This window comes from Vombatus ursinus, unplaced genomic scaffold (assembly GCF_900497805.2).
Source record: "Vombatus ursinus unplaced genomic scaffold, bare-nosed wombat genome assembly UNPS02014778.1, whole genome shotgun sequence".
Taxonomy (NCBI): domain Eukaryota; kingdom Metazoa; phylum Chordata; class Mammalia; order Diprotodontia; family Vombatidae; genus Vombatus; species Vombatus ursinus.
The window spans coordinates 9,986,400-9,998,508 of record NW_020954556.1 but is presented as its reverse complement, the minus strand read 5'-3'; the positions used below and the strand labels follow the sequence as shown (position 1 = coordinate 9,998,508).

General features: G+C 39.0%; 1 protein-coding gene across 2 annotated transcripts in view; it reads right to left on the bottom strand.

Annotated features, from left to right (window-relative positions):
* Positions 1-1,322: 1,322 nt before the first annotated feature.
* LSM1 (LSM1 homolog, mRNA degradation associated) overlaps positions 1,323-12,109 on the bottom strand; it is a 15,670-nt gene continuing 4,883 nt past the window's right edge. The window contains exons 2-4 of one of the 2 annotated variants that reach the window (XM_027865318.1): positions 10,299-10,367; positions 5,058-5,173; positions 1,323-1,778 (exon numbers count right to left, since the gene is read on the bottom strand). In XM_027865318.1, the coding sequence (XP_027721119.1) occupies positions 1,608-1,778; positions 5,058-5,173; positions 10,299-10,367 (356 nt within the window). In that variant the 3' untranslated portion in view covers positions 1,323-1,607. The remainder of the gene's footprint in view (positions 1,779-5,057; positions 5,174-10,298; positions 10,368-12,109) is intronic. The other variant, XM_027865319.1, reaches the window with a different exon arrangement.

Here is a 12,109-nt window from a genome sequence, read left to right as displayed (position 1 = left end):
GAATAGATTGTTAAATTTATAGAAGCTTGACAAGCAGTATCCACACAGGTTATTCACTGTTGTTCTTGACCATACCTGTGATTTCATCAGTCGTTGGTTGACCCTAAAAACCTGATTACATAAACACACACACACTGTGTTTTCATCAGGGTAGGAAGCTCCTGGTAATATCCCCTACCAAGGCAGACATTGGTTCCTTCTTTACAACTTACAATATTCAAATTTTGTGGAGCACCGACTTTGTCAGGGACACATAGCTAGTATGTTTGCATCAGAAATGATAGCTGAATCTAGTTCTCCTTGGACTCCCAGGCCAGTTCCCCATTCACTACGGCAAATTGCCTATTGTATTTTTGAGGGGAGGAGGTGTGGAAAGAGAGGGGGGAATAGAAAAATGTTGTATATTAAAATTCAGATTCAAACAGTTGTGCTGGGTATCTTTTGACCCAGATATACAGGCTTATGTAACCAAAGGAGGTAAAATACAAAATGTTCCATGTTCTTTAAAATATTCATAGCAGCACTTTTTGTAATAATAAATTAGAAAGAGAGTGTTCGTTAAGGGACAACTGCTAAACAAATTGTGGTACATAAAAAATACCATACCCTAGGCAGTGACAAATATGAAGAATTAAGAGAAGCATGGGGAGAACTTTTATAAACTGATTCAGTATGAAGTAGAACCAAGAAAAATACACACATAACTACAATGTAAATTCAAAGCACCAAAACATGAAATCCAATATCATGAATTTAAAATTATGATGTTTGATTCCAAGAAGAGATTAGAAAATGCATCTCCTTCTCTTATTCACAAGGGTGCGGCATTATGGGTGTGAAACAATTAAAATACCGTCAGATTTGGCAGAGGTGTGGCTTGGCTTTATGAAGCTGTCTCCCCTTCTGGTGGAAGTAGGACAGTAGCTAGTTGTTTCTAAAAGAAGGAAAAGGGGGAAACAGTTGGTACAGGGACAGTTTACTGCTGTCTCATAACGTTACAAGAAATAGAACAGCAGGCTCTGACAGCTGAGAGTGTGTGCTTGAATGTGACATCTATGTCTATTATGACAAGTTTTTGGGAAAACTAACCTCACTCAAGCTTCCCCCCTCCAAATTAAAACACAGCTGCTCTGGGCAGTTGTTTTTACTGTTTAGCAAAAACAAAGATGAGAAGAAGGAGGACCCTTTAATACCTATGGCTCAGAAATATGTCTTAAGTTAGCGGCACATAACTTGCAGGAATACTTATTGTTTTCGTGATAGGCTGCTCCTTAATTCAATACCTGGACAGAGAAGTGGACTTCAAAGTGGGAAATACGTTGATGGTTTTGAGATTCATATTTTATTTACAAGTGAGTAAGTTCCCCTATAAAGCCTAGTGGAAGTAATCTGTTGGTTCCACAACCATGTGTGAAAAAGTCCATGCCCCTTCATACAATGATTCTGTTAAGAAAAAAATAAGGCCACATGATTTCTTCATGGCACAATTGTGAAACTGAGAATCCAAAATAAAACCATTTTCCAAACTCTAGTAAAGAGTAACCATTGCGTCACAAATTGCAGCGACAAATTCTGCTCCTTGGAGGGCAAGATTCAGAGCAGACCATCTAATACTCGTCCAGAGTATCTGCTCGGGGAATGGAGAGGCCCCTTTCCTTGAGAGCTTGGACTTTGAGCCTCTCTGCTTCCTGCTTAGTCTGCTGTTCCACCCTTTGTTCTTCCAGGATTTCCTCAATAGACACTTGCTGGAGGGGAGTGTCACTTTCCTTCTCCAGGTCCTGGAAAATAAAGGTGTTTAAACATAATTTGAAAGAGAAAGATGAGGAGAGTAGATTGAATAACTCGGAATGTGTTCCCCTAAGCAAGGGTGTAAGGGGGTAGTAGGGGTGGGGGACACAAAGCTGCACTCTCAGAGTACTATTTAAATCTATTTAAAGAAAGAGAAAGGAGCCAATATTATATGATTCCAAAGACATCAAACAAACTGTCATCTGATAGTTAGCTATTACTTATATGTTCATTCCTGGGCAGACAACAGGATTTCATTGATCTGGGTTATGTTCTTCAACAGTGAAGATTCCCTTATCTTCTCATATCATGTGATGTGTTCATGCTTTCCCATTAAACATAGAACACCTTCCAGAGAACATCTATGGAAGGCACTATGAGCTTTCCTTCTATTCTTTTATTATCTCCAAGGTACCACTTTACCATTTGAGCTGATCTTCTTATCTTACATTTTCTGCTCATGAACCATTTTTTCTGGTCATCTATTTCCTCAATAATGGTTAGAAGAACACTTTCTAAGCAGAAGTCTACTTATACCTAAGTATGCACACCTTTCTACTGTCCTATTATAGATATTTTGTAATTTTAATCATTCAGAGACTAATTTTTGCAGCTACAAAACATCACTGGAAGAGGACTGGTCTTAAAAGACATGTGCTTTTGTGGCAGTGAATAGTCTGGGATAAGAGAAAGCACTCTTACCCAAATGTGATGTAGCCCCACCTCCTCCCTTCCCTCCCTTGGGCTAGTTCAATGACTAAGCATTAAGTATGGAATATAGACTTGGATTTCTTCAGTGCAGGAGGTTAGACTCATCTCTTTTTCTGCCACTGCTGTTCATTTTGCCAGAGATGAGCAGTGTTGTTGGTCTACTGGTAAAACATCACCTTGAGACAGAATCATTTGGAAGACCCTTTGGTTTGTACTTTACACATCTTTCTTGACACCCAAATGCTTTGAGTGAACATATTTATCTTCCTGCTTAATACCTCACTTGATGTTCATCAATACTCCATGACTGCTGAAGGAAATTCTGTAGGGTCCCATTTGTCAGAAACTTGAATAATTTTTTAAAAAATAAAATGCTACTGAGACCAGATTTTAGTAAATCTTTCAGTTCAAGTCACTTTATCCATTCAGCCAAATTTCTTATATATTAAATATCTTAATACAGGGCATTAATTATTATTAATGGCTTTAAAAAAAGGTATGAGATTCTGCCCCTTCTTTGGGCATCTGGGAAGAAGATTATAGCTTTAGTTTTGGAGGTATTCCCAGTCTATGACTGAATATCCCAAACTCCCTTAATGGTTTGAGGTTTTCAGAGGGTATAATTAGGTTAGGCTGGATTCCAAATCATTCCTTCTCAAACCTATATATTATATTTTCCTAAGGAAATTTAAGTTAATATATAAACAATATTTCTCCTCTTCTGTCCATTTCTATCTAAGATGCCTTCATATATTTTCTCATGAAAGAACTGATAAATTACTTATTATGGAGATAGAAGAAAGACTAAAACTGTTTTTTGTATGCAAAAAGCATATAATCTTTTTTTCTTCTAAATTTAAGGGGCTGTGGGGGGTATGAAGCAAATACACTTACAAAGATCAACACATGCAAATAAATTTGGCTGAATCACTTTAAAATGTATTGTTTTCATAGTCTGGTGAAAGGACTCAACAAGGTAATAATCCCTTAACAGACCACCCAGACCGAGAATCTTTTTGGGGTCAGCTTAGTCTTTCACTAAACATACCCTTCTGTTTGCAAATATATAATTTTGGAAAGGAAGGGGTACATACACAGCTACTATGGATGCTGAGCACAACTACTAGATACTAATTCCAGTGTTTCACAGTACTTATGGTGGTGGTACATGTATCAAAGGTTGGAATCTCATCTGAAATATGGAAAGATATTAAGAGGGCAGAAGCTAATTCCATAAGTGATCTCACACCACAGGGATAAAAAGCAAGAAGTCATCAAAATATCTATTCTCACTCATATCCAAAAATATCTCTGCTATACCAGTACACATGTATGGTTGAAAATGTTGAGGTGACCTGTAGCCCTTTCCTACAGTACAGTTTCTCCTTTGGTTACCATCTACAGCAGCTAGATGGAAATAATTATGTTCCTTGCTTTATACGTGGCCTGTCCAACCTATTTATCTAATTGATACATTCATGTTGCTGTTGTATTCTTGCAATTAAAAGGCTATGCCACATTATTTAAGAACAAGTGCTATAGTACCCTTGAATTATTCAGTGATTGCTTAAGTTTATGATCATTTATAAAATCTTCATGATTCTGCATGTGTCCTTAACTCTCTTTGGGACTACTACACTAAGTCTTCAAGCAAAAGTTACCCCACAGTAACACGACATCATTCTTAATTTTTGTTTCTCTTGTTAAAGCATTATTAAAAGCCTTCTACAGCACATAGATAATAAGTTCAAGCACTTGAGAGTTCTCTCATAAAGAGGAAATGATCATTTTGTACATTTTGTTCTAGGTTCATTCTGTCTCCCCACACACTTAGAGCATTCTCAGTGCCTATTCTAGTAGGTTTACGGTATTTACTTCTACCACAGGACAGTAGTTCATGACAGGTCAGGTACTATGCTGTTTAACAAGAAGGCCTAGGTTTAAAAGGGGCACCTGGGTGGTGCAGTGGATAGAGCACCAGGCCTGGAGTCAGGAAGACCCAAGTTCAAATCTAGCCTCAGAACCTTACTAGCTGTATGACTGTCCACAAGTCACTTAATCCTGTGTGTCTTGGTTTCCTCATCTGTAACAAAGGCTGGAGACAGAAATGGCAAACCACTCCAGTAACGTTGCCAAGAAAATTTCAAGTAGGGTCATGAAAAGCTGGACACAACTGAACAATAATAGGTTTAAGAACAAAAGTTAAATGCAATCATCTTGTCAACATCAACAACTACTTTAGAATCACAACATAACAGCCTGGAAGAGACTGCAGGTTGCTGAATCCAATGCTTCTACTCTATAGATTTCCCTTGGATGAAGGCCCAGAGAGGAAACTGCCTTGGCCAAGGTCACACACTTAGCCATGAGCTGAACAGGTCCTCTGACTCCAATCCAGTGCTCTTTTCACTGTACTGTACTGGGGTGTCTCTATCAAACAGTTCCTGGTTCTAAGTGAGTAGTTCAATGAAGTGAGAATGAAAATATTTATATATTACTGGAAAGACATGGAACCCAACTATCATGAGCACCTGGCTCAACCATAGCTCTTTACTTACTATTTCTCCAAGGAGGACTACATTTTCTCCTCGGACAACAAAAATCCCTCGAGGAATATCGCCATATTTTTTGCCCACATGAATTCGTTCCACAGTCTGGTGTAACACTAAATTAGCTGTAAGCATGTCAGGGGAGAGAGAGAGATTTAGTTTTAAGTTCCTGAGTACAAAGCCCATTTATTACACATATTCTGAGGTAAGCCTCTTTAAATTATAAGAGATTCAAATAAAGATGATATTTCCAGGTGTACCCTGTGAAAGCATATAGTATTAAGGCTTCAGTTGGGTTATAAAAATTAAGAATTAAACTCCTGGTCTCCAAAGCCTAGTAAGTCTCCCTTGAATAGAAGACTTAATCAATTTCAGGGAAGAGATCCTATAATGCTTAAATTAAGAGAACATTCTGTCAACCTAAGAGAGGGCATGCCCTTGGTTCTTGGGAAGACAGAACCACTGGGCTGTAGGAAAATATAAATGTACCTCTCCAGTGGGATATCAATTCCTTGAGGGCGGGGACTTTCATTTTTGTCTTTGTATCCCCAGCATAATAAGTGTTTAATCAAACTGAAATTTATCAAACTATAGCGTTTAAATAATTGTCTCTCGTTAGTAACTTATATTAACAATTGTGGGCTCTTACAATTAGGTCCTTATTTCCCATCCAGCTGCACTCGTTTTGGACTTCTCTGACTTCACCATGCCCCCAGGAATGTCATGGCTATGACATTTTATCATCCTGCAGGGTTGAACCAGCCTTAATATTCATACTTCCTCACTACACTCTGGTACTGACAGGAACAGTGAGCCATGAATTCCTCAACCTCCATTTAAGGAGGGGGCACAATACAGAAGTCTTCTTTTCTATCTGGCTGCACTCATTTTGGGGACGTTGACTACCCCACCATTCCTCCCCAGCTTTTCTACTCCCTCCTTCTTTTGTAAGTCTTCCTTCATTAGATGGTAAGCTCCTTGAGGGTAGTGACTGTCTTTCTTTTTATATTTGTATCTCCAGCACTTAGCACAGTGCTGGCACATAGCAGGTGCTTACTTTTTTTAACCTATGAAAGAGGTTTTTTTTTGAGGTAGTTTCCTATTCAGTTTATTTTTGTACTCAATGAGGTTAATTCAACTTTATTCCATAACTTATAATTCTGACAAGGCAAAGGACCACGCTGTCACCAAGTAGGATCATAGGATCTGTGCCTAACCTTTGATTCTTCATTGCATCAAACCACTGTCTGCCACACAGCTGACCAACCAAGAAATTTACCTTTCTTTCATCATCAATTGGGTGCTAGCCAGCTTACTTCATTTCACAACTTTTAAAGCATGAGGGTAAAGTTTGTTGAAAAGCTCAGAAAGAATACTAGGTCTTTGACATCAGAAGACTTCGAGATACAAATAAATATGCCTGATCTCATATTACTTTCCTCCATGTACCCTATGCTCCAAGTTGGAAAACTCTTCACCACTCCCAAACTGGGTTCTCATGCACCTGTGTACCTTTGATCCTGCTGCTCTCTGTGCTGCCTGAATTGCCACAGAATAAAAGATTTGGGGTTGGAAAGGATATTTGAGTCAGTCAGTCAATAAGCGCTACTATGCACCAGATACTTGGCTAAATTCTGGAATACAGGAAAGGCAAAAATAGTTTCTACTCTCCAAGAGCTTACATCCTAATAGGGAAGACAACAGGTCCATACAAGAGCAGACAGAAGATAATCTGAGAGAAGAAGGCACCAGTAGCTAGGGAGACTGTGAAAGGCCTCCTGAGGTAGCTGATGGCACAGTGGATAGAGCACTGGGCCTGGAGTCAGGAAAACCCAAATTCAAACGTGGCCTTAGGCACTTAGCTGGCTCTGTGACCCTGTTCAAATCACTTAAACTCCTTCTTTTCAATTGCCTCAGTTTCTTCAAAATTGGGATAATAACAGCACCTACCTCCCAGGTTTGATGTAAGGATCAAATGAGAATATCTGTAAAGCACTTAGCACAGTGCCTAGAATATAGGAGGTATTACATAAATGCTTATTCCCTTCCCCTTCCCTCCTGAAGGTGGGATCTAAACTTAGTCTTAAAGGAAGTGAAGCAAGCTAAGATGGGGGTGGGGGTGGGGGGCAAAGCATTCCAGGTACAGGGGACAGATAGCGTCAAAGGGCAGAGGATGAAGAAATGCAGGTGGCCCAGTACAGATGGATCACAGAAGGTGTGGAAGACAGTCAAATATAAGACGACCAGAAAAGTAGGAAGGAGTCAGTTTACGAAGAGCTTTAAATGGCAAGTAGAGGAGTTAATATTTGATCCTGGAGGTAACAGATAACCAAGAGAGCTTAATGAGGAGGGAGGTAACATGGTTAGACCTATGATTTAGAAGAATTACCTTGGAAGGTGAATAGAAAATGGGCTGGACAGGGGAGAAAATTGAGGCAGAGAGACCAGTAAGATGGCTATAACAATAGTCTGGGCAAAAGGTAATGAAGGCCCGAGTTAGTTATTGTTGTATGAGCAGAGATGGGGACTTACATGAGAGAGGTTGTGAAGGTAGAAATAACAAATTTGACAATGGACAGATTGGACGTGTGGGGTAAGCAACAGTGAGGAGCTGAACATGACACTGAGATTGTAGGATGTGATTGGGAGGGGGTCTGACAGTAATTAGGAAATCTGGATGAGAGGAGAGTTGGAGGAAACGAGAATGAATTGTATTTTGGATATGTTGAGTTTGAGAAGTCTAAAAGGCAGTTGGTAATATAAGACTGTAAGTCAGGAGAGAGACTAGGCCTGGCTATGTACATCTGCATGGAGATGGTAACAGAACTCTTGGGAACTGATGAGATCACCAAGTGAGACAGTTACAGGAAGAAAAGGGACCACAGCAGAGGCCTAAGTGATGCTCAGTGTTAGTGATTGTGACATAGATGAACCAGCAAAGAAAACCTAGAGAGAAGAGAGTATCAAGGAAGAAGTAATCAATAGTGTAGAGTCAAAGATGTTAAGAAGGATGAGTACTGAGAAAAGGCCATTAGATTTGGCAATTAGGAGATCACTGGTAACTTTGGGGAAAGCAGTTTCAGTTGAACGAAGAGGTCAGAAACCAGACTGCAAAGGGGTTAGGAGAGTTAGAAATGAGAACTGGAGGCACTCACAGTAGACAGTTTTCACAAGGATATTTGCCACCAAGAGAAAGAAATATAATAGGACTAGAACTAGCGGGGATGGTAGGATAGAGTGAGGACTTTTTTTTTTTTTTTGCAAGGCAATTGGGGTTAAGTGACTTGCCCAGGGTCACACAGGTAGTGTCAAATGTCTGGTCTGAGACTGGATTTGAACTCAGGTGAGGACTTTTTAAGGATAGAGGAGACATGGGCATTTCGAAGGCAGCAGGAAAGGAGTCAAAAGATGTGGAGAGATTAAGAGAGAATGAAGATGACAGTGGAGGCAATTTGTTGGAGAAGATGGGAAGGGATGAGATTAAGCCTGATACTGGAGAGGTTAATTTTAACAAGAAGGGTCACTTCTTCCTGGTGGTGAGGGAGGATGTAGTGAGGGAAGCAGTCTGAATAAAGTTAGATGAGAAGGGGGAAAAGGAGAGCTTTTTAGCCAATTCCTCAACTATTCCAGTGAAGTATGAGGCACTGTTCTCAGCTGAGAGGATGAAGGGAGGGAAAATCTTGAGGAGAGGAGGCTCAGAATAGCACCTGTGAAGAGTGGGACAGTGAATTAATTAAGGAAGAATGGAATATTTGCATGGCTGCAGTGAGGGCCTGGGTGAAATCAGATAAAAAACTTGTAGTGGACTCAGATCACTCACTTTGGGAATTCCTTTCGGAAACATTAACAGGTATGCTAAAGTCCCCTAGTATGAGGGAAGGAAAGAAGGACTTCAAGTCAGGCACGCAACTTATTGAAGAAGGAAGGAGAATGTCTTAGATGTCAAAAGCCATCTTTTGGGTGATAAAAATCTAGATAGTGTGAACCTTAGAGAAGCTGGTTAGTGAAGGTGGTAGAGGGAAAGCCTGGGACTGGTACTGGTGAAACAGGAGAATTGTGACTCCTTCACCAGAAACAGTGAGTGGGTAGGAATAGGAGACAAAGCATAGCCTGTGCTGGAAAGATGTGGAGACAAGCAATGTCATCTAAAGGGAATCTAGGCATCAACTAGTGCAGCCCCTTCATCTTACATAAAGAAACTTTGGACTAGAGGTGATGGGATTTGCTTACGGTCCATTACACAAGTGGCAGGGCCAATGTTTGAAGTGAAGTATTCTGACTTCAAATTTGGCAGTCTTTCCATGCGTCTCTTTTCTCTCATGTTCCATTTCTCCCTTCACCTCCTAAATTCCTAACCTAACCTTTTGCAGTCCGACTCAATGGCCACCTCCTTCAAAATGCCTTCTTTAATTCCCCTGATAGATAATAATCTTCCTCTTCAGGTCTTGTCCAACAGTTTGTTTTTTTAACTTTCTGATGCACTTATGTGATTGTGCATTATAGCTATTTGTGCATCTTATCCTCTTTGTAGTTGTGAACTCCATGAAGCCAGGAACTTATCTAAATTTTACCTTCCTAGCACAAGCATGGTCATCTACACACAACTCCAAAAAAGCTTATTGCCTGAAAAAAAAAAAAAAGTTCCTAATAAGAATATTTTTGTAGCAACATTTCAGTCACCAAACTCTATAAACTCTATTAAGTACCTATTGTCACAATTTTGTGGTAGAAATTTAATAAGTGATGCATACACATATGCAGTATTCTAAGTATAAATGTGGGGTCCCTGAACAAAAAGCTTTAGAAATACCCCCAACCCTTTCTGTTGTAAAACAAAGACCTTCTTTCAGTACAGGTACTGCTTGGGTGGTTATTACAGCAATATCTACATGGTAATGAACAGCCTTAACTTTGGTGAAGGGACTTAGACTGATACTTAGCTCCACCTAATGGGGAAAGAAAAACCACCCAGAACTTGGTAAAAATGAATTCTGATAATCAAGCTTGTGTGTCTCCATGTATACTGACAGACACACATGTATAGTTTTTTTTTTTAAACCTAGTCACATTTAAAGAAAAATACACAAACTGCTGACTTAAAACCATGTTTCAATTGGGGGGGAGGGGACAGAAAACATTTATACAACAAAAAGTTACTCAAAAAAAAGGAAACAGTGGAAAGGGTTGAAAAACACAATCAATGAGAAAAGCTAGAGAGAATTTAAGTTCAGGGTCCTGACTAATACATACCAAATTGATCAATGCTTCGCAAATAGCCTATAAGGGTCCTACCATCTCGAAGGAGCACCAAGTGTTTCTCTGAAAAAGAGGATTTTTAAAATGATGACCAATGGTTCCATAGACTTTGCAGTGGTACAACAGCACAATAGTTGGGGAAAATTCTTTAGATGCCCTAAGAAAACTTTAAAATGGGCTATTTCCTCAATTTTTCAAGGCTAAATTCAATTGAGAAATCCAGTCAGGATGTAGGTATTATAAACTGTCAATAGTATCAAAGCAACACAGTTTAGCAGAAAAAGCATTGTACTGGCAGCCAGGAGATTTGGGATCTAGCTTTGGCTTTGCCACAAACTTACTGTGTCCTTATGATAATCACTTAGCTTCTCTCTGTATCAAGTTTTCCTATTTATAAAAGGGTGCTGGACTATCTCAAAGGTCTTTTCAGCTCTAAAATGCTATTGTATTCCATTTGAAAAAGATTCACTCAAAATGCGTATTGCAACAATTCAGAACCTCTTTCTATCAAAAAGATTTCCTTCAAGAGCTATAAGGAGGGGGAAAGGTTTCAGCTAATTAATGATCCTTAAAATTTTTCTTAATGAATTTGTTAACATTGCCTTCATTTCTCACTATATATCTCTAGTCTTTGTAAATATGTGACAGTAAAAGGATGAAAGAGTCAGGTAGGCAGCTCAGTGGATGGAGCAGTGGGCCTGGAGTCAGGAAGAACTGAGTTCAAATCTCTCCTCTGACACTTTCCAGCTACATGACCCTGGGTGAGTCACTTAACCTCTGTTGCCTTAAAACACTGGAGAAGGAAATGGCAAACCACTCTAGTATCTTTGCCAAGAAAACCCCACGGACAGTATTGGCATTCTATGATTTGGTCCATGGGGTCATCAAGATTTGGATATGACTGAACAAAAACAAAAAGGATGAAACTGGCATCTTACAATCAAGGCTAGATGTTAAGTTTCACAGTGATAGGGGCTTTAGTTTCTTCATCTGTAAAACGTGGTGGTTTCACTACATGATTTCTAAGGGTGCTTTCTGCACATTCATACTATTATTACAAAATATGTTTTGTTTTTTTTTAAATGGCCCTTGGGCAACATAAAAGAGTGAACCTTAAGGTTGGTTAATGAGACGCCACATGAATTATATAAACTCTGACACTAGCTACACTTATTTAGAACTAAGTCTAATTACAGACCGGTAATGAGATGAACTCTATGATTAAAAAGTGAAAGTGAAAGTAAAGCAAGTGGAGAAATGAGCACCCAAATGATTTGGAGAAAAGACTATCTAACAGAACTATAATTAGCCTTAGACTAACTGATTTAGAAAAACACTGAATTAAGCAAAAACAAGGAAGAAAAAGAGAACTTAATAGCTAATGATGAAACCATTTTAAAACAACAGAAAAAGATGGCTTAATTATGAAGCAGGCATTTCAGAGTCTAAAAATCTTTAAAAAGCAGCAATGCAGGCATGTCAAAACCATTTTCCATTGTACTGGAAACCATTTAACAGTTTCAGAAAATTATGGCATTTATTTAACACTTTACTGTTACAAATGAATTATATATGTGATCTCATCTGATCTTATACTAAGACTGATCGGTCAAATGAGCTCAAGTTTTATTAATCCCATTTGATAGATAAGGGAGTTGATTTTCAGTTCTCTCAGGTGATTTTCTGAGATAACATAACCAGTTAAATGACTGACCTGGGATTGGAAACCAGGCACTGCTTCCAAATACAGGGCCTTTTCTAGCAAACCAAACTGACTTGAAAGATTTTTTAAAAGTTTCCTGCAC